The following is a 22,583-nucleotide window of genomic DNA, read 5'->3' as shown; positions in this document are numbered from 1 at the left end:
CGGTGAGCCCCGGCGGGGGCTTGGCTCTCCCCCCGGCGGCCAGAGCGCCGGGGGCAGGGCGGCGAGCCCCGGCTGTGGTCCCGCTCTCCCCGGCGGCCGGAGCACCGCGCCGCCCCCCTCCAGGTGCCGCCCCAAGCACCAGCTTGGGTGCCTGGTGCCTGGAGCCGGCCCTGACTCCAGGGACAGGAGAACCCCCCCCGTCGCTGCAGTGAGTGTCTACATGGAAACATGACTGGGGCAGCGCAGCCAGGAAGATGTTACCCCCTGCTTTAGTTAAACTGCAAGTTATTGGGCTCAGTGTAGGAATCACTAGGTCAATTGCTATACTCTGTGCCGTGTAGGTCAGAGAACATATCCAAACAGTCCCTTCCAGCCTTCCAAAAAATTGTATAAAGCTGTATCCGAGGTTGCGTTAGGGAAGGGGATAGCGGATATAGTCAAAATTGTTAGATTTCAGATGAATAAATGAAATCAGTAACTACCATCCCCAAGTAGCCCTGTGCCAACATCGGTAATGTTATCCAGAGGAAGAAGCAGCATGTTTGGGACACCCCACAATGATGGGTGGGGCAAAGGAGTGAGGGAGGAGTCAAAGAGGACCCCAAGGCCTGAGTGTCAGAGGGGTTGGGGGTGTGATCAGTAAGGATAGAGGAAGCGGGGAAGGCTAGGGAGGGAAGATGGGGAGATCAGTTCAGTCTCAGCAAGAGGGCGAGAGGCGGATTGGATGGAGAGAGGCAGATCAGGAGAGGGGAGGTAGAGTTATGAGTCACTGGCATAAAGACAGTGGCTGAAGCCATGTGAGTGGTTGAGATCCCCCAGAGGCAAGGGGTAAAGAGAGAAGAGGAGGACAGATCCTTGTGGGACACCCAGGCTGAGGGAGGAGAAGACCCCACTCAGTGAGCCACTGAAGGAATGTGAGGTAAGAGGAAAGGAGAGAAGCACAAACACTGAGTGATTATGTGGAGAGGTTCAGATGCCTGTTGTGACTAACTAGCCCCCTAGCAGGAGGAGAGGCTGAGAAGTTACTATTGCAAAGCACAAGGGTGGAACTGGAGTGGGGTAGAGTCGCCTCTCCCAATCCAGTGTTATGAGCAGCCCCCGGAATGGACAGTGTCTTGCTACCTAGTCTGTTGGGCAGACCTCTGAGGTTTCTGCATGCTGTCACCAGGGCTGGAGCGGAAATTGGAAGCAAGCAACCCCCCCTGTTCCCTGTCACTGGCTGGATGAACCTTTGCCCAAGCTGCCTGCTGAGTCAGCGATGATTATGGGGCTGGCTGGGAGCAGGGCCAAATACCTTGCAGGGCCCTGCCGAGCCGAGCTTCCCCTGAACTCTTTCATTACTGCAGCAGCTGGGCTCCAGCATTTTAATTAGTGAAATTGTGCAGAGACGCAGAGGGGGAGCGAGGGTGGGGGGGTTATTCCAGTGGGCATTTGCTGCTTCTCTCAGCACCGGCTTCAGAGTCACAGGCAGGGCTGGACTTGGCTGGGGCTCCCCCCGAACCCTGACTCGGGGGATGCTGAATCAGCATAGCCCCTCCAGTTGACATGCATCACATATCCTCGCAGTCCCCTCTTCAGCTCCAGCTTGACTGGCCTCAGCAGCCCTGATGCTGCAATCTGGAAGAGCTGCTGGGCCAGGTCCTTGGCACCAGCCCTGCAGTACCCGGCGTAGCTGGGAGCAAGCAGCTAGAGCAGGATTTTTCTGCCAGTCCAGTCCCCAACTCAAGACAGCCTCACAGTTGGTCCAAGGTGAGCTCATGCAGTGACTGCATTGCTGGTGCACAGCAGCTCAGGCCTTGGTCCTTCTACCCAAGAGTGCCGCCAGCTTTTCTGCCGCCCTAGGCGGCGGAAGGTCCTGCCCCAAAATGCCGCCCCACACAGAGGCGGCGGAAGGTCCCGCCGCCGAAATACCGCTGCGGTCACTGCCCCCCAAATTGTAGCGCCCTAGGCGACCGCCTAAGTCGCCTAATGGGTTGCTCCGGCCCTGCTTCTACCCCAGCCATACCCCTGTGCTGGGGTGGCAGGAGGGGGTAGCATAGAGCTGGCTATACTGGCTCTTGCCCACACAGCGATTTCCCCTGTGCCAGGAAAATCTCCAGGTAATTGGTGAAACAGGCCTGGAGGCTGCTTTGTGCCACCAGACTGGTGCCAAGCTGGCTCAGTGGGGACCAAGATCTGGTCTTCAGCTAGGGCCTGATCCTGAGAAGAGCTAAGCATCCACATCTCCCATTGGCACGTCTCCAGGTCAGACCCTTTCTTCTTAGCCTCCCAACTTTGCTCCACCAATAGCTCCCAGCCCTGCTTTAGAGAGACTATTCCTCTCCTGGAGCCAGAGGGCACTTCAGCCTCCACGTTCAAGCCAGCTCTGAGTGATGGGAGGCCTTGGTCCAGAGGGTTTAGCCAGGAGTCTCTTCACAGCTGGATTGTGCACGTAGCTGAGAAGGGGGTCAGGTGAAGGGTGAGCTCTGCTGGTTCTAGCTGCTCCCTAACACTATCCCCAAAAGAAAGGCCTTGAGCATCCTCCCCTTCAGTTCAGGCAAAAAGTGGGGCGGGGATTGGAATCTAGCCCAAATGCAGCCAACGTCCCTTCTCGATCCCACAGCACGTCCATATGCATTACCCACCGATGCATTAGAGCAGGGGTGGGCAAACTTTTTGGCCCGAGGGCCACATTGGGTTTCGGAAATTGTATGGAGGGCCGGTTAGGGGAGCCTGTGACTCCACGAACAGCCAGGTGTGGCCCAGCCCCGGCCCCGCCCCCTATCCGCCTCCCCCCCTGCTTCTTGCCCCGAGGGCCCCCCCGGACTCCTGCCCCATCCAACCCCCCCGTTCCCTGACAGCCCCCCCGGGACCCCTGCCCCATCCACCCCCTCCCTGTTCCCTGTCCCCTGACAGCCCCCTGCCCCCCATCCAACCCCCCCTCTCCTTCCTGACTGCCCCCCCGGAAACCCTGCCCCCATTCAACCCATTCCCCGCTCTCTGACCGCCCCGACCCCTATCCACACCCCCGCCCCCGACCACTACCCCAAACTCCTCTGCCCTCTATCCAACCCCCCCGCTCCGTGCCCCCTTACCGCGCTGCCTGGAGCACCGGTGACTGGTGGAGCTACAGCTGTGCCACCCAGCTGGAGCCAGCCACGCCACCGCGCAGCACAGAGCACCAGGTCAGGCCCCGGCTCTGCAGCTGCACTGCCCAGGAGCTTGCAGCCCAGCCACCCAGAGCATTGTGCCGGCAGCACAGTGAGCTGAGGCTGTGGGGAAGGGGGAACAGCGGGGGCGAGCCTCCCAGGCCAGGAGCTCAAGGGCCGGGCAGGAGGGTCCCAAGGGCCAGATGTGGCCCACGGGCTGTAGTTTGCCCACCTCTGCTCTAGATTTTCCATAGTCATGGTGGTCTCTGTGCCCAGCTGGAGCAACTTCTTCGCTCCTCCTGGCACAGAGTCAGCTGACCCCAGCCCAGATCTCAGTACAGCACCCAAAGGAGGAGGAGGAGGGGTAGGGAGGTTGTGGCAGAGGGCAACTTAGCTAGGCAGCACCATGCAGCCTCAGCAGCAGAACAGTCTTACTGAGATCGGACCTTGCCGTGCGATTACAGAATGGGTGGAGGAGGGAAATGCAATGGATCTCCCCTCCCTAGTTTGGTATGACGCAGTGTGATAATATCCTAGGCAAGACTGTCCCAAGCAAGACAGTGAGAACTTCCAGAGCCATCACTGGGGTAGTCACAGTGTGAGCGTCGTGTGATGCTTTCATCCCAGAGGACAATGTTTGAAAAGGAGCCATCCCAATTCTAGGCGGAAAGTATAGCTCCAGCGAGGGGGAAGTACCGAATGACCGAGTCCAAAGGCAGAAAGTTATGGTTGGCTGGTGATCCGGGCTGGCTTGCACTAGCAAATTAGCTTGGTCCAGCTCCATCACTCAGGGGTGGGAAAATCCCTAAGTCCCCGTGTAGACAGCACTAGGTTGACAGAAGAATTCTTCTTCCATCAGCCTAGCTACTGCCTCCCAGGGGGCATCTACACTGAAGTGCTACAGTGGTGCTGCTGCAGCTGTAGCGTTTCAAGTGTAGATACGCCCTAGGTGTGGAGCAATGGGTGAGCTTTGGCACACATTCGTGCCGGGTGCTGTTTCATTTAGCCTTCCAATGACCAACCTGGAGAGGGCAACTCGCTCTATTTGCAGCTGATTCTGAACTGGGGGCGGGTGGTAAACAGTGAAGGCCAAATTCTGTTCTCAATGTGGACCCACGGTGCTGGGGTTGGAGAAGGAAGGAGCTGAGAAGGCCGCTCAAAGCCCAGCTTTATGGACCTCTCTGCTTGGTAGCACACAGATGGGATCTGGAGAGAGGTCTGCTCCAGTCCTCCCTCCCCCGCCAGCCCGGAGGGGGCACCATGGCTGCAGCACCCATTCTTGAGGGGAGGCTCCGTATTCCCCTCGCTTGGGGTGCTGGGCAGTAGATTTACACTGGAGCATTCCCAGTGACGTCAATCAGGTTGCCCCCCAGTGTGACAGCAAAATTCTTTTGCCTGGCAGAGAATGCAGAAGAATGATCCTGTAGTTAAGACACTAGATTTGGACTGAGGGTTCCTAGCTCTGCCACAAGACTCCCTGTGTGACTCTGGTTCTGTCACTTAGCCTCACTGTGCCTCAGTTTCCCCAGCTGTAAAGTGAGGCTAATCATGCTGCCCTATCTTTGAAGTGTACTGTGAGGCTAACGGCGCAAACTTTCAGGAGGTGCCTAGAGATTTGGGGGATGAGGGCTGTATCCTAGACAGACAGACAAGCGGATCAGGAGCTCACACAATGCTATCTGCCTAAATGAGACCACACTGTAATAGGGGGATGGGGTTTAGAGAGCAGAAAGGCTGTGGAAGGCCAGGGTGTATCAACAGATAAACGCTGGGTGAAGCGCCCCTCTCTGGCCTGCACAGCTGCTCTCAGGAACTTGGTCTCTGTGCGGAGAACAGAACGCCGGAGTCCAGGTCTGCCGAGAGGAGAATCTTTGGGCAGGACCTCGGGGGAGGGACTGGGCCAGTGAGGAGAGACGTTCAGGGCCCAGGCTGTGGAGGCACAAAGGGTTAAAGCCATGTGTAGGCACCAGTGCCAGACCTCGAGGTGCATTGTGAGGCTGGGGGATGGGGGGACTGGAAGGTCATTTTAATTAAAGTGTCTCCACAGAGGATTTGAGAAAACAAACCACAGGCTCCTCCCTGCCCCCGACTCTGTGGGAACACAGCTTTTGCTTTTAATTGAATTACACCACAGACATCTCCACTCTGCTGGGCTGGACCCTGCCTGGAGTGACACACCACAGCTCGGCAGCAGCAGCCCAGGCAGGGCAAGGACCCGGCTCAGCAGGAGACACAGAGAACTTAAAGCCAGAGCAGGGGGCAGGGCAGGGGGTTGGTATTGGGCAGTGGATTGCTTCATCTACAGGCTGCTGGCACTAATCCAGACCAGGCTGATAGATAGCAGAGGGACGGGTCCAGGGTTCTTTGCTTGAGGTCCCCAGCCAGCAGTCTCATTTTGACCCTCTCACCTGCACTCTGGTTTTCATTGCGTGTACCCCAGGAATGAGTTGATTTCTGAGATCTGTGGCCACGCCCTTCCCCCAGTGGGCTCTGCACATCTGCCCAGAATTCAGATCGGCTGGCAATGCCGCCACCACCAGCATAACCCTCACCCGGACTGAGCCTCCGCAGCCCAGCAGCTAGGGTAGTGTCACTGACACGGATGCTGGATCACTGCCTCCCCAGAGATGGACATGGCTATTTCCTGCCCCTCTCCGCATTCTGCTAAATGGGCACACGAACACACAGCTCCCGAGGGGCTGCCGGCATAGCCTCCGCCCTACCAGGCTCTCGCCCGCCCCATGGTACACCAGGGGTGGGAGAGCGGGGTGCTAAGGGGATGGGTGTATAAGAACAGGATCTCCTGCCTCTTCAGCTGGGTCCCCTCTCCAATGCAGTGCAGGATGAATCTCAGCAGCATTTGCCAAGTGTCTCCCCCCAAGAACTCGGCCCTGAAGCTGCAACCCCTGCCCCACTAGCTGCTTTGCCGAGCTCTTTGTCGCTGACCCATCAGCCGGCCGTCGTACTAACCTTCCCCTTCCCTCCATTCCATCACCCTGCACAAGAGGGAAACTGTTGCCCCCAGCCCACTCCCCCTAAGGCAAGAAGGGCTAGACTTGCCCCTCCCCCTGTTGACTAGTAGGGTAGGTGCAGCCAATTCAGCAAACAGACCAAGCATCAGATCCACAAGAAATCAATGGACAGTGTCCCAGGCAAGGTCCTCAAAAGGCAGTGGTTCTCAACCATGGGTACACTCACCCCTGGGGGTACGCAGAGGTCGTCCAGGGGGTACATCAAGTCATCTAGAGATTTGCCTAGTTTTACAACAGGCTACAGAAAAAGCACTAGTGAAGTCAGTGCAAACTAAAATGTCATACAGACAATGACTTGTTTATACTGCTCTATATACTATACACTGAAATGTAAGTACGGTATTTATATTCCAATCAATTTATTTTATAATTATATGGTAAAAATGAGAACAGAAGCCATTTTTCAGTGATAATGTGCTGTGAGACTTGTATTTTTATGTCTGATTTTGTAAGCAAGTGGTTTTTAAGTGAGGTGAAACTTGGGGGTACGCAAGACAAATCAAACTTCTGAAAGGGGAACAGTAATCTGGAAAGGCTGAGAGCCATTGCTCAAAGGCATTTCAGCTCCTAACTTCCAATGGCACCTAAATACCTTTGAGGCCCAAGTGACTAGAGAGCAGTGCCTGTTGGGCCTTGTGACGGGGCACACCCTGCTCCTAAATAAATTAATGGAGATATCCTATCTCCTAGAACAGGAAGGGACCTTGAAAGGTCATCGAGTCCAGCCCCCTGCCTTCACTAGGCAGGACCAAGTACTGATTTTGCCCCCAGATCCCTAAGTGGCCCCCTCAAGGATTGAACTCACAACCCTGGGTTTAGCAGGCCAATGCTCAAACCACTGAGCTATCCCTCCCCCCTCTTTATTCCACACACGCACAGACCTTCTCTTGTGCAGATACCACGGTGCAGCTTACACGCAGTGTTTCACCTCATCACCTTCTCTGACTTGTGCAGGCACAGGATTTACAATGGCCTCTGGTTTTACTAGCCCTCCTCCAAAGGTGGGGGGCAAAGAGGTGCCTCCACCAGAGAACTCCCTTTTGTCAGGCCTGGCTTGGCTCAGCTCACTGCCATCACCCTCCATTTACTTCCTTCCCCGTCTCTTTTATCCAGTCTCCTTATTAATGGGCTAATTAGCTCATTAACTACCCCAGCCCCAATCTGAGTTGGTAATCAGCCTCCCCCCCAGGCCCAATTGGTTAACCAGTGACTGGAGGGCTCTTTCAGTTGCTGATTCCCAGCACTCTGTACTAGACAGCGTCCCCAGGGTCAGAGAACGTCCCTGAGTCACAGAGTTGGAATGCGCGGTCCTTATTCACCACTCTGGCCCTGTGTGACTCGTCCCGGAGTGCTCAGGGGACACACTTTAAAAATGCTTGAGAGACAAATTCAGCAGGCAGTGCAGTCTACTGGTTAGGGCGCTGGACGGAGAGACTTGGGTTCTGTTCCAGGCCCTGACAGTGGTCTGCGGGGTGACCTCGGGGAGTAGGGTGACCAGATGTCCCGATTTTATAGGGACAGTCCCAATTTTGGGGTCTTTTTCTTATATAGGCTCCTATTACCCCCCACCCCCGTCCCGATTTTTCACACTTGCTTTCTGGGCCTCCTATCGGTGAGTCGCTTCCCCTCTCTGCATCTCTGTTTCTTCTCCCCTCCTTTGTCTGTCTTGTTTATTTTGACTGGCAGCTCTTTGAGGCAGTGATCTCCGGTGCTGCCTGCATGGCCAGCACCTCTTGGCACCATTACAACAGCAATGGTAGTGGTGCACGTGTTGACCAGTGCCGGCGCTTCCACTAGGCGACCCTAGGCAGTCGCCTAGGGCGGCAGGATTTGGGGGGCGGCATATTGCCGTCCTCGGCGGAAATTCGGTGGCGGGGGGTCCTTCCGCTCCGGGTCTTCTGCGGAAATTCGGTGGCAGGTCCTTCAGTCGCTCCGGGACCCGCTGCCGAAGATGAGGAGCGGAAGGACCCCTGCCGCCGAATGCTCTGAGGAGGAGCGCTGTCGCCTAGGGTGGCAAAAACCCTGTTGCCGCTCCTGGTGTCGACTAGTTCTCTCCTGAAGCGCATCTCATAGACTCAGAGATTTTAAGGCCAGAAGGGACCATCATGATCATCTAGTCTGACCTCCCGTCACGTAACAGGCCACAGAGCCTCACCCACCCACTCCTGTAATAGGCCCCTAACCTCTGAGTTACAGACATCCTCAAATCATGGTTTAAAGACTTCAAGTTACAGAGAATCCACCATCTCCTCCATGCTACCAGTTGAGTGCGTCTGCTTCTGGGGTTCTACAAGGCTTCTCCCTTCCAGTGAACCTTTCCCCTGCAGTTCCCCAGTGCTCGCAGCTGCCTCAGATTTCATCAGCCCCCTTTGTCCCACCGTAGTTCATGCCATTGCCACGGCCCAGCGGAGGCAGATGCTAGGAACGTCTCTAACAGCCCCCCCACCCCCTTGCGGATTAAAGTGGCTTTTACGAAACATATTTCAGCAAAATCCCCTTGCTTTTTCTGTAACGTTCCCTGCTATTGCGGCGGCTCTGCAGCCCGGATGGTTTGCATGGAGCTTATGCCCTCATAAAACTCATCTCCGCCTGCTGCTGCTCCCCAGGCCTGCAGCTAGATTAGCTTCCCTATGTCCCTGAGACAAATGGCAGCCCTCACCCCTTTGCACTGACTGGCACTTCCTGCCTGGGGGCAGGGAAGACTGAGTTTGCAAGATGATTGCAGTAGGAGTTGCACTGGGAACCTTCTCAGGATCAGACCCTTAGACAGCAGACAGGCTGCTGGTACATTGGTGACTCATGATTAGCTGATTGCAGTATCAGCAGGTTTGTTTGGTGGTTTTTGGGGGTGGGGCAGGGGATCCAGTGCTAACTGGTTCCAGAGCCAGCGATTTAACTGGGCACCTTGCTAGTCTAACTGGTTTCTGCACCAGCTGGTGGAGCTAGGCAAGGATCATCCCCTGCTTCTCTGTTCAGCATTTTTAAAGTGCCCATCACCATAGAACAGAGGCACAAAGGGCCAAATTCATCCTGGCACTGGAGGGGCGCTCAGCACACAGACCCAGAGGGGGTGGTGGGGAAAGGTGGTAAGGTGCCTCCCCTATACTGAAGTTGCTAGGGGGTCAGTTTGGCTCTGGCCCAGGGCAGATCAGCCCCAAGACCTGCCCTCACTTGTGTCTGGCCTCTAAGGACCATTGCAACAGCTGGGAATAGCCAGTGCACAGGAATACGCTGGCCATGACCCCTCTCTCCAACATGCCCTGGTGCCAGAGACTCACATCGGGGTATGGCCTAGACACCCCCCACACCCCCGCTATGGACTCTGCCAGGATTCCCCTGATATAGGGGGAATTCCCCAGAGCAGCAAATCCAGCTGGTTTAAGGACCCTGGCACAGGGTAGTCTGGACTCTTATCGCCCCTGCATGGGGATTCAATTGACTTTCTTAACCAGACTCTCCCATCCTCGTTCTGTTCCCAGGGACGCATCTCCCCGCTTCCCGTCTGGAGCACTAAGCTGACATTGGCTGGTGGTCTCTGCTCTGCTTCCCTGCTCTCTCCCTAGAGGGCTGGGATCGCTCTGTCTCGTCTCTGAGCCCCGGCTCCACAGCAGTTCCCAGGCAGTAGCAGCTGCCTCTGTGCCAATCTGTTCCCACGAGGTCACCGCTGCCCTGCTTCTAGCATCAGACAGATGAAACTTACATACCCCTGGGCTCTCTCTCTCTCATTAGAAGCATCCACCCGCCATGCAGAGGTGGTGATGATGGATGTACTTCCCACCTCCCCTGCCACTGATCTCCCATTCCCTTTCACCCAGCCCACTGTGAAATAGACATCAGGAGAGAAATTGCATTGGGGGTGATGCTACTGCCTGTAGCAGCAAGGGAAACAAACCTCCAAGCTGGGATTTTTTCTTTGACAGGTATTAGACAGCACATCAGCCCAAATGAATAAGGCCTACCAAAGTGGGTGGTGCAGAGGAAAGCAAAGCAAAGGAGTTGTGTGTGGCAGGGGCAGGGGGGTGCGGAGTGAAGATCTAAGATACTCCAGGACAAGCCTCTGCTAGACCGGGCAGCGGTGGGCTAAATAAGTGGGGGGGGAGTTGAAATTGTTGTTAGTCTCCGGCATCAAGGCCCCCCTCTCTCAGAGCCAGGTAGCCTAAGTCTGACCTAACTCTCACTGGCTTTACAGCGGTGTGGTGCTATTGACTTCCCTGGAACCGAGTTTACATGCAGACGAGTGGGAGCAGAACACAGCCCAGTGTTTGGCTGGCTGCAGACTCAGGCAGGCAGCACCACACCCCCAAAAGGTTTTCTCTGCAAGCAGAGGGGCGGGAAACTTTGTTTTAAACTAAAGCTTAAATAATGGAGGGAAGGAGCCAAGTGAGAGGGTGGCTGACTGTCCTCCCTCCTCTAAAGCGGTAAATGTGGGGTATGGAGTGGGTAGCAGAGAGATGGGGGATCTAGGCCCTCTGCCCACATATCCTGGCCAGCTCTCCCTTTGTGCAGCCCTAGAGAGTGAAGCAGGCCCAGTAGCTGGACAGCCATTGCTCCCCAGCCCTCACCTGAGTGGCAGGAAGGCAGAACATGCAGCAGGAGCTAGTGTTGTTTCAGGCTCTGGGGGTGTTGCTCCCCCCTATCTCCTCCCCCTCCCATGCCTGGTTTAGTTTGCTTTAGATCTCAACGCACTTTACCAAGATGGGAGGTGTTATCCCCCTTTTAAAGACTGGGAAACTGAGGCACAGAGAGGGGAAGGGGCTTTTGCGTAAGGTTACAGAGTGAGTCAGTGGCAGATCCAGGAATAGAGGAACCCAAAGGGCCTGGTTCTTGGGCCTGTGCTCTAACCCCTGGCACAGACTGCCTCCGACTGCAATGGCCCCACTTCTGTACACCACAAACTGTACTCCCACATGCCCCCTCTGCCCCCTGCTCTTTCACCAGCTGCTGTACGTCCTTTGTCACGGTAAGAGTCCCACTTCAGCCCCCAGCAGTTCTGTGACCTGGCTAGGAGAGGGGATCCAGTAACTTTACCCAGCATGGGGCAGAAGATTCATGGTGAGGCTAATTAAGCTTAGAAAGGAAAATGTGACGCATGGCAACAGGGGCAGATATGGGTGTAAAACAAACAAACCAGAGACATGAGCAAAGCTGCCCTCTGATGAAAGAAAAGTGAAAGGCGTGAGACAGGGCCTCCCTAGCACCCCGCTCCAACAAGAAAACAAACTGCTCAGATACAGCCCGAGGAAGAGGTTGGCAGCTCCAAGCCAAAATGCCTTTCTCCAGGGAAATCACACCTGGGAGCAGGAAAGTGACGGCTCTCCCTGGTGGGCAGCACAGGAAACTAAACACACTGCCGTCCCAGTCTCTTCCAGCAGGAGGTGCTGCAGAGAATGGCATAGCATCTAACCCAGCTATTCTCTCAACTGGAAAGGCTACATGAAACAGAGGCCAATGATCATGTACATGATGCTCTGACTGGTCTGGGGAGTGCAGTGCTGAGAACCAAGCGGGGAAGGGAGGGCAGGTCGGTGGAGAGCGCTAATGCTAGAGAGCTGGATGCCGGGCAGCTCTCTGCAGCCCCTGCTCTGGTGTCCATCATCAGCTCTGGTTGGCACAGCCTGCCACCTGTCCAAATCCCAGAGCAGGACACGGCATAGAGCCCTGCAACCTGACCCAAAGGCAACAGGACCTGGCTACAAGTGTCGGGTCCGCATCTACACCAGGTGGGACAACAACCAGACTCTTTCAAGGCTAGGCTGGCTCGCGTCCTCCTGCCCATGGGGTCAGCGTGGCAGTGCCGACTGGTCAGGGTGAGATGGGTCAAAACAATACAATTGAAGCATTTTGACTTTATCAAAATGTTTCGTGTTGATAAAGGTCTAAATGAAACATTTCTACCTTATCGAAACAACATTTCAATCATTTCCCCTTGAAAATTCACCAAAAATGAGAGAGTCCCAGGAAACATTTTGTTTTAGTCAAATCAGCTTTTGCCAAACAGGGACAGACGTTCCCACAGAAGCTTTTCTACTGGCTCTAGTTCTAGCGCTGACTCCGTTCTTGGCTCCCTCTCTCCTGGGGCTGAATACTTCCTCTGGCGCAGAGAGCAGAGTTAAAAGCAGGCGGCCTCGTTCCAAACCTTGCCGGCGTGTAGTCCGTCAGGACGCCGCTCCACACAGACGTGTCTCATGTTGACAGCCTGCCCCGGCTTTAATGAAAGCACCGAGGGCGGTGGACAGGTTTCCCTTCTCAGCACATGGCTTCTGTAGACATCAACATTAAATTCGGCTAGAGCCTGGGGTACCATCCGCTCTTGCTTATTCTCCAGCCAACCCATTCTTCCCCTGGGGAAGCAGTGCCCCATCACTAAAAGGCCCAGTCTTCAGAGAAATTAGCTTCTTCAGAGCAGCACGCTTGTGGCAGGTCAGACTTCAGCTTCAACGCCCTGCCAGTGCTGGGAATCCATCTTTGCTCCCCATAGTGCCCTGTTACACTCAATGCCATTGTGTTCTTGTTCGCCTGTCCCTTCTAGGGCTTGAGACATGGCTTCAGGAGACTAGGGGCTCAGTCTGCAATGGAAGGTTTTTAAACTGTCAGTGAATCCCTTATTGCTGCATAACAATCGACCGCTGAGCGCGTGGGAAGGGGAGTCGGACTCCTGGGTTCTTATTCTTGACTCTGCGACTGATCGCCTGCGTGACTATAGGCAGGTCACGTCACTGCTCCAATCCTCGTTTCCTAGGGAGCTGGGGCCATGGGATCAGAGCCAGCAGAGGCCTAGACTCACAGTGGGTCAACAGCCTTCCTTGGGAGCCTCACAATGCCAGAAGTAACATGGAGGGTGGCCTCAGAGGAGACCCAGATTTGGAGAAGTGTGCCGAGCCAGACAGAGAGGGCAGAGACAGAGCAGGGGAGGGGAAGGGAGAGAGAGATGGTAGATGTCCCGCTGGCTCCTCCATGCTGTTTTTATTAACTAGAGTGCAGCAGAGCTAAAGGGGACAGCATACATCAGAGGTGGCTTCCAGCATGCTCCATTTCCTGGTTCCAACTTCCAGCACAATTGCCACGGGTCAGGTGGGTGGCTTGAAAGAAAGGGCAGTGCTTTGGGCACCTGGCTGATCTTGCCTCTCGCGCCCCTTCAACAAGGCCTCTGCTGAGGCCAGTCAGCATATTCCACCCTCCTGGTTTTGATTCAAACTCAGAGATTGGGTTCTTTTCTGCCACAAAGTAGATACAAGAGACACCGTGGTGGTGCTGCCCCCTTGTGGTACAGTGTGTGACTGCCACCCTCTTTGGGGGTACAAAGGGGAAGGAACAATCAGTCCAGCTGCGAATACATTTGGAAAGGTCACGAAAAAAAAATCCTATGCACGGGCTCCTCAGAAACAGCTGTGGTGCAGGTATCCAACAAAGTGACCCGATGTCATCCTCAGGCTCCAGCGTCAGCAAAAGTCGAGGCTGGAGAAAGATGAAGGCACGGGGCACAAGTGGGCCCAATGCTTGTAAAGCTCTTCAGGGCTGAAGCTGTTCTATAACTACTAGAGAAGTAGCATGGTCCAGTGGATAATGCACTGGTTTGGGACTCAGGAGATCTGGGTTCTAATTCCAGCTCTGGCACTGACTTTGTCCCCTTTGTCTGGCTTGTCTATTTGGATTGTAGGTTCTTTGTGTCTCAGTGCCTAGCACAATGGGGCCCTGATCTCAGTTGCTGGGGTACAGATAATAAGCAATGTAAGGAATTCTAGATTATAATCTCACAGAGATGTAAATGATAGAATCAGGCCCAAATCCTAGAGTCCTCATTTCAGGCTTGTAAATTGCAGTGCCTGAATAAGGTCTTCAGCATTCAGCCAAGACCCTAAAACGGCTGATGCATGACCCTGAGTCATTCCTTTCGTTGGCACGTCTCCATTGATTTCAGCAATGTGACACTGGCCTCATGCCGGAGCGATGCAGTGGGGAATCTGGCCCTGCTTGTTTCTGGGAGGTCTCCCAATTGCTTGTGACAGAAGCGAACTGCTTTTGGGCAGACGTTTGTTAGTCTCACGTTGATTCTCGAGCTGGCAAGTGGCCCACAATGCGGCCTCCAGCGCTCACGTTACATTTTCAAACAAGCCCCTCTGTGTTTTCTCCCAGGCTGCCCCTCACATGCAGGAGGAGCTCCTCGTAAACATCAGCAAAACCACCTCAGCCTCCTTCCAGTCTCTCCTCAAACCGCTCCTCTGCCACAAGGCCTACAAAAAACTGCTGGTGTGCAGAGGCCACTGCCCGGCATGGAGGCCAAGAGCATCTCGATGTTCCCTTGTGCTCACCCATCTGTCTGTGTCCATCCGTTGTCTCTTGTCTTGTACTTAGATTGGCAGCTCCTGTCTGTTCTGTGTCTGTACAGCGTCTAGCACAATGCGGCCCTGGGCCATGATTAGGGCTCCTAGGTGGTACAATTAAATAAATAATAGTCTGATTCTCTCTCTCCCCCAGGAGGAAGTGCTGTGAGGGCTATAGGTTTGTGATGGGCCAGTGTATCCCGGAAAGTAAGTATAAGAAGGAGCTTTCTCCCATTCTGCTCACTCTGTCCACACTTATTCTCAGGTGGCACTAAAGCCACAGATCATGTCAGACAAAAGCCAGGATGATACCATCCACCTGGAAAGACTCTGGGAGACTTTGCTGCATGATTTGGGCAGCCTTCTCCACTGCCTGCTCCAAGGGTGAAAGCTCTTGAGATGTTGGCTCATGACAGGGCTGCTTCTTGTACCACGTGATGGCAGTTCTCTGTTTTCACACATCGCACCTTTAGCACCGGGCATATGGTATTTCAGCAGACGAGGTGTTCTGCATTCTGCTTTGTGTTGGATGGGAAAGGGTCCATCAGTTTCATTCTGGAGGTGGGTCCAGGTCACAAAGTTCTGATCCAGATCTTCCCATGAGTTCAGGGATGTTTGGAACCGGGTTTGCTCCAGGCTCATCTCTAGTCTCTGTTGAACGTGGGACCCGCCAGCTTCTCAGCAGAGTCCAGCGCATGATGGTCTGGAGTCTGCGCTCTTGCTAGACACCTGGGGTGCTGCTAGACAGAGGGTGGGGATGGGGCAGCTCTGACGCAGTTAGGTTGGGAGGCTTGGGAGAGGAATTGGGTCACCTGCCAGTTAGAGCTGGGGGGAGGGTTTGGCAGCTGGAAGAGGGAGGTGAGGAGGATGCCTAGTGGAAGGGAGAGATTGGGTTGAGGATGCTAGTTACTGGGGAGTGCCCAGCCATGAATTACTTACACATGCAGAGACACATGGGACCGGATCCTCCACTGGTGTAAATCTGCATCTTTACAGGGAAGTCAGAGCCGTGCTGAAGATTTGGCCCAGGGCAAGGCACTGTCATGTGGGGCGGGGGGGTCACTCTTAGTTGCAAGGCTGCACTGGCTGCGGTCCAACCCACCATGCTTGACCCCCAGCATGGCTCCATCTGCCCCTCTTTGCAGGCGTGGACGTGTGCGCCGACTTCCCGTGCGAGCAGCAATGCACGGACAACTTCGGTCGCGTCCTGTGCACGTGCTTCCCTGGCTATCGCTTCGACAGAGAGCGCCACAAGACTCACCTGCACCCTTACTGCCTGGGTGAGTGCCCCCAAGGGTACCCGCCCTTAGCCTGGGTTGGTGGCAATGGCCTGGCTCCGGAATAGCTCCTGTGTGATAAATGGACACACGCGACATCTTTCCATGGCCTGGGGTCGGTTGGAGGACTCTGTTGCAGGAGAGGCTATGCCAGGTAACAGCCGTCCCTAGGCTCCAGCATCCAATGTAGGTGTCTAGGGAAAGGTTCCCAGAGACCCACCTTAGGGTTGCCATCGCCAAGGGATGTGTGTATGTCCTGGCCTGGCCTGCAGGATCATATGAATCTCCCTTCTGCTGCGTCCATTTCCCTGACGAGGCCTCCGTGGCCCCTGGTGCTCCCCTGGCTGAGCTGTGGCTGACATTTCTCTGTGTTCAACCCCAGACATCGATGAGTGTGTGGAAAGCGGAGGTGCCGTCTGCGACCAGCTGTGTACGAACACCCCGGGCAGCTACCGGTGCCATTGCCAGCGTGGCTATTACATAGCGTCTGACGGGACAACCTGCCTGAAATCTAGCAACGGTGAGTCCGTGAACCAGGAGAGGGATCGTGTCCTAGCACTGTCCGACCCTGGGGCCACGCCAGCCCTGGCTCAAGCAGATGTAGCTCCATTGACCGGTGGCTGCAGGTCCACCCTCCCCATTCCTGCTGCCGACTGACACAGGTGCGTCATTCTCTTCCAGGCACCACAGTGGTCAAGTCGGAGACCCTGATGGGCACCAGGTCCTGCTCCATCACCTGTGAGGAGTTCATCAGTATGAAACAGACAGTCTCCCAGCTGAGACACAAGGTGGGACAATGACCTCTGAGCCTCTCCGATTCCTGGTCAGCCACAGCTGGCAGCGCTCCGACAAACAGCTGTCTGGGGCAAACCTGCAGAAGCAACCTTCTACGGGCCCCTGGGGCTGCCACCCCGCAACCGAATCTCACCAAGTCAGAGCTGAAAAGAAATGGGTAGTCCAGGAAGTGGTCGCCCTGATCACACAGGCGTGCTCAGTCAGTCCAGTCAGAGCCGGGGCAGAAATGGATCCAAGGGCCACATTCAGACCTGTGCGAAGTGGGCACAAGACCATGGAAGTCAGCGCAGTTGCATCCACTTGTACCTGTTCTGAATATGCCCCACGTGGCTTTTTTTTAAAGGATGTGCTGGGGTAGGTGCCTCTCTGGCCACTCCCATTGGGGAAGGGCATGCAAGGGGCAGGACCCTCTCTCCAGAGGTCCTCCCTCTCTCGGCTAATCTGCATATCCTTTGCAGCAAGTTCCCATTCCCTCCCAAGCCTGCTGGGCATAGGCCATGAAGCCAGGGGGACCACCTGGGCCATGGCCTGACCACTTTTTGGCTGGACCAAACCTGAGTGGCTCTGTGACCCTGTGCGCTAGGTTGCAATGCCGCTCACTCAGATTTGGAAGGGGTGGGCGTAGGTGCTCATGGGCCAGGGGTCAGGCTGCTGGGGAGGTTGCGAGAGGAAGAGGAGGGTCAGGTGTGGGGGAGGATGAATCTATGTCCCCCACTTTCAATGGTGCTCTCCAGCCTTTGGCACTGGGAATCACTCTGTAGACACTCTATCCCCTGGGGCATGAGGCTGCAGAAGTTGCTTGACCCTCGTTCCTTACTGGGCTTGTCTGCACTTCTTTTCCTTCCCCTCCCCAGCTGCTGCTCCCTGGCTTGGATAATGAGAGTGGGAAGTCCTGGATGAGGATTAACCAAAAACCAGCAGACCGTCCTCCTGTCCTAGGGCCCCCAGGTCCCCCGGGGCCTCCAGGTACATCTTGGGGTGCTGGAGATTCCTGGGGTGGGAGACGCTGGATGCCTGTGAGGGTCTGACCCAGCACTGGTTTTCATTAGACCAAGCGAGAATCCTGTTTGTCAGAGGGAAGCAATAGGGTTGGGTTGGTGCAATCAGCCTGCAGGAGTAACACCTACAGTGGGCGAGCAACGGACATTCTACGTCCCCATGGCACCTTTGCCAAGAGCTGGGCTGGGGTTACCCTCTTGGCCTGGCTAATTTCTCAAGCCTGGATCCCCACTACCCTGGAAATACCAGGCTGCATTAACTCTCTGGGCTTGGCATGGCTCGCCCCTTTCCTGAGGAGACTAGCAGGGCCTAGGGCAGTGTGGATGGTGCAGTGGAAGACACTGACCTTAGTGCTCCAGGGATGATGGCGGAGGCCCATGCAGACCTAATCCTAGGGGGATAATTCTGCCCCCCTATCAGAGTGTTACATCCTGCTCCCCATAATTCGCCCTGTGGGTGGGGATGTTCTTTCCCCTCTTCCTAAAAATGGCAGTGTCACTTGAGCAGGAGGACTGCTACGTTCCACCCCAGAGGTGGCTGCATTTCAGCAGTAAATTATCCCCTCCTAATACTTTGGCACATTTCAGGATGGAAGGTAGCTTAGGCTGTGTCTGCACTACAGGTGCTGCAGCTGTGCTGCTGTACTGTAGATGCTTCCTACAGTGACAGAAGGGGTTTTCCCATTGGTGTAGGTCAGTGGTTCTCAACCAGGGGTAGGTATACCCTGGGGGTACATCAGTTCATCTAGATATTTGCCTAGTTTTATAACAGGCTACAGAAAAAGCACTAGCGAAGTCAGTACAAACTAAAATTTAACACAGACAATGACTTGTTTATACCACTCTATATACAATACACTGAAATGTAAAGACAATATTTATATTCAAATTTTTAAGCATACACCAGGCCATTTTCAGGTGGCCTCTCTCTAGCCAGCAGGAGCACTTCCCTGAATGCTGCCTGTTTGGCAGGTAACCTAGTGGTGGTTGGGGGCAGTGGGGGTTAGACACACTTCTCTTAACAAGCAATGGGCAAACCGGCCTAGACTGCCTCAAACCTGCAGCCTTCAGTTACCAGCCTCCTGGTCCCAGCTCCCGCCCCTGGGGAGGGGAGCAGCCCTGGCACTCTCCGTGCTGGGCTCACAGCTCTAGGGCTTCTCAGGGAGCAGGGGGGGTGCTGGGCTGACATCCAAGTTGGATACAAACCGGAGATGGACCCAAGCAGAGATTTCTGCTCAGGATCTAGATTAGAAACGCTCCCTAACCTGGGAGCAGTGGGCTCTGGGGTTTGGGCTAGGCCCTCTGTAAAGATTGGATCCAAACCCTCTGGCCAGGGGGTCCTGGGCCAGGGCCTTCTCTGGTATTAATGCTCTCAGTTGCTCTGCTTCTTTAAGGCCTCGTTCAGAAATCAAACACCTTTTTCTATGTTAAGGTGACCCGGGCGCAACAGGGGAGAAAGGGAGTCCAGGGGCAATCGGACCTCCAGGGCCTTCGGGAACCCCAGGGCCCCGCGGGGACATGGGGCCAATGGGACCGTATCCTGACTTTGCACATATCAAAATCGGACGGAGGGGACCAGTGGTGAGTAGCAAAAGCCCCATTCGCTGGGTCATGCATCCTGGCCCCACCCCCAGAGCGCTGGAGTCCAGCCCACCATCCCCATCGGCCAATGGCTCCTTCCCCTGCCCAGACCTGGCAGATGGGCCCCTCCCACACACACAACCCAACCCTGCCCAGTCAGATTCAGTGACTTCCCCTCTCCTGCAGAGACCCACTGTCCCAAGCACTTCCTGCCTCTCCCCTTCTCTCCAAGAGACCCACAGCCAGCAGCATTTCCCGTCACCAGATCCACTTGCTGGACCTCCAGCCACCAGCATCCTTCCCCTGTCCAAGCCACCGGAGCTGGCTCCCCGCCCCACAGCTAGCAGGCACTCAGCCCCACCCAATGCCACACATTCTCTCCACTCTCCAGATGCACTTGCTGCAGACCCAGAACTGCAATGATCTTGTTTACTCCTGTGCTAAGCTCTGTGTTTGTGCTTCTCCTAGGGCGCTCCTGGGGCACCGGGAAGGAATGGCCAGAAGGTACCACGGCTTCCATTATTATCTGTATTGCCTTCGAGGCCCCCAGTGGGGCTCCACAGTGCTAGGCGCTGTACACATACACACATACACTGCAAAGAGGCTCTCCCACAGCTCTGATTCCCAGTCCCGTGTCTCAGTTCCCAGCGAAAGTAACATAATTCCTTTAGTGACCTACAGCCAGGAGAAAATGAGTCTGATTCTCCAGTGCCTTGCCTCTCTGGCCATTATCTACACCAGGGCAAACCAATTCTGATCCATCTACACTAGGAAAATTGGGACCCGGGGTTCTCTGCTGGGGTCACACACCGCAGTGGTAGCAAACATTCACTTTTCTGACTGGTCCATTCTAGTCTCAAAACCAACTGCAGCGGGCATGACGCATGGGGGGCAAGTACATGCCCCATTCTAGCTGCAGCCTCCTCTTGGGCAGCAAAACTTTCCGCATGAGTGGTGTCGTGGCCCAATTGCAACCTGAGTGGTTACATCTTGTCAACCTGCTGTTGTTGTGCGGAACAGGTGAGGCACTCCATCCCAGAAGTGGCGGCATTTCAGTGGTAGGTGAGTGATCCCTGTGTCTGTACAGTTTGTTAAAACCCTTTGGGAGCCTGCAGGATGCAAGGTACTGTAGGAATAGGTGTTGAGTATGGGATTTGATTCACCTTTGCTCAGACGGCTTTATGTGTTTGAGGAGTGAAGGGCCCGTCTCTGTGCTTCCCCCTTGTGGCCCAGCCAGACATTACTCACCCTGTCGCAGTGTCTCTGACAGTAAGTCACTGCCTCTCACAGGGTCCAGTGCAATGGGCTTCAGCCCTCCAGCTTAGGCATGCTTGAGTACCATCCCTTCTGGGTCTCGAAGTCCCAAAATATAAGCAAGCTATGAGCTCACAACAGGGCCATCTGAGGAGTCTTCATCAGCACCCCAGGCTTCTGCTCTGGGGATGTCTTCAAACAGCCCCCTTTGGTCAGTGGCCCAGATCAGCCATCCCATCCACAGGGAGACTCAGCCAGGCTGCCAGCTGTCCCCGACTCCTGGCTGTAACCAGGCTCCTCTCCCCAAGAGAGCAGAACTCTGATCTTCTGCCTGCTCAGCCCTGCACTAAGCTGGGCCTTCTCCTTTGAACTCCCCTCTCCATACCTGACATTGGCTGCAGATGTAGCAGGGTGAGGCTCATTGGAGCCACAGACCCTCATTAAACCCCTGCCAGCCAGAGCGGGGCCTGTATGCCCCAGCACAGAGGTCTTTTTATTCTCAGTGAGTAGGAAAATATCTTTGGTGCAAGTTGGTTTTGGGAGTGAACTCTAGCCAGCAACACAGCTTGTTCTGAGGACAAACAACAGGCCAGACCCTCAGCTGGAGCAATTGGCCTGGCGCAGGTCAGTGCACAGACTCTAGACACCCTGACAACAGTTACAAACAAAAGCACAGAATATCCCCTGCCAGCAGAATCCAGGAAAACATTAACTTCCCAGCCTGTCGCTGAGAAATCCCACAGCAGCTTTATCCCCACCTGAAAGACCCTGCCGTCAGTGCCCTTGTCAAATAGATGGGTTTTGACAGTGATTTAAATCCCATCCCCTGCTCTGCAACAGAAATCATATTGCTGCTAGTCCCCGCTCTGACCTTTGCTTTCTGTTTTAGGGCGAACGAGGATACCCCGGTCCCCGAGGGCCACCGGTAAGAATGGAAAAACAATTAGCAGCACGGAGTATCAGGCAAAGCAAGGGTCAGAAACCTCATCCTGGGCCCCAAGTCCCCACTGCCTTGCTCCTTGGGCAAGTGAGTGTGAAATTCAATGGGTCTGATTCGTTAGCACTTGGTTCCCACTGTGTTTGGGTGTAAATGGCCACACAAGGTTCAAGGCAGTGGAGAGTCAGGCCCCAGGGATCTGAGAAAGTATCTAAGGTTAGCCTGATGCTGGGTGTGTCTCACAAGTGTGCACACCCCCCTACACACACACACACCCTCCCCACAATGCATCTATCTTATTTTAGTAGGCATTAAGCCAGACAACATGCTCTGCCCTGGACAAGCCACAAAATAAAGACATTCCCTGTCCCAGTGGCTTACAATCCAATGAATAGACACAATGGGAGAAGACGGGAAGCCTAGAGGAAGGAGTAATTTGTACACATATGGTCAGATCCCCCTGTGGTGTAAACTGATGCAGCGCCATGGATGTCAATGGGCCCTCCCCAGCTGGTATAAATCAGTGTAGCTCCATTGACTTTAATGACTAACAAAGACTCCTCTGACCAGGGAACTTTCTGTTCATAACGAGCAAGGCCGGGCCCATAGAATCTGCCTGACTTGAGCCCGCCCGTGTGCATCCTAGCGATGGTGCAACACTACCCCACAAGAGGGAGTTCTCTAGGGTTACCATACGTCCGGATTTCCCCGGACATGTCCGGCTTTTTGGTACTCAAATCCCCGTCCGGGGGGAATTGCCAAAAAGCCAGACATGTCCGGGGAAATAGGGAGGCAGCATAAGCCAGGGTCCGCCTGGCCCCAGCACGACCCGCCGGGTCCGCAGTGCAGCCCAGCCGCCCGGCTACATTGTAGTGAGCTCGGGCGGGGGAAGGGGGGGCGCAGCTGCAGAAGGTGGCGAAGGGGTCGCTGCTGCCCCCGGAGGCCGGGCGGACCGCGCGCCCCAGCCGAGCCCGCAGGACCACGGGGAGGCCGGGCCCAGCCAACGGCTCGGGCTTCCCTCACGGGCGGGGACTCCCCGGCCACTGGGGGACTCATCACCCCGCGCGGCAGGAAGGAGGCTGCGGCGTGGGGCAGGGAGTGCGGCGTGTGCCGGGGCTGCAGGGACCCGCGCTGCCCCGGTCGCCGCTGAACATCCGAAGCCCCCGCCAGGCAGAGGCTGCTGGGGGAGCGGGGGAGCAGGGCAGGCAGGGGGGGGGTGCAGAGGCTGCAGGGTGAGGAGGAGCAGGGCAGGCAGGGGCA

The 22,583-nt window shown here is 55.4% G+C and overlaps 1 protein-coding gene across 1 annotated transcript in view; it reads left to right on the top strand.

Moving 5' to 3' along the window:
- The window catches only part of LOC112113874 (collagen and calcium-binding EGF domain-containing protein 1-like), a 34,154-nt gene that overhangs the window by 7,661 nt on the left and 3,910 nt on the right, over positions 1-22,583 (top strand). Inside the window, exons 3-10 of the mRNA XM_024210321.1 lie at positions 14,636-14,688; positions 15,627-15,761; positions 16,141-16,278; positions 16,440-16,546; positions 17,408-17,519; positions 18,984-19,132; positions 19,601-19,636; positions 21,276-21,311. Of these exons, the coding sequence (XP_024066089.1) occupies positions 14,636-14,688; positions 15,627-15,761; positions 16,141-16,278; positions 16,440-16,546; positions 17,408-17,519; positions 18,984-19,132; positions 19,601-19,636; positions 21,276-21,311 (766 nt within the window). The remainder of the gene's footprint in view (positions 1-14,635; positions 14,689-15,626; positions 15,762-16,140; positions 16,279-16,439; positions 16,547-17,407; positions 17,520-18,983; positions 19,133-19,600; positions 19,637-21,275; positions 21,312-22,583) is intronic.

Source organism: Terrapene carolina, unplaced genomic scaffold (genome assembly GCF_002925995.2).
Source record: "Terrapene carolina triunguis isolate 2854851 unplaced genomic scaffold, T_m_triunguis-2.0 Scaffold67, whole genome shotgun sequence".
NCBI classification, from domain to species: Eukaryota; Metazoa; Chordata; order Testudines; family Emydidae; genus Terrapene; species Terrapene triunguis.
The sequence above is the reverse complement of the archived record's forward strand: the minus strand, read 5'-3'. Positions and strand labels throughout refer to the sequence as shown.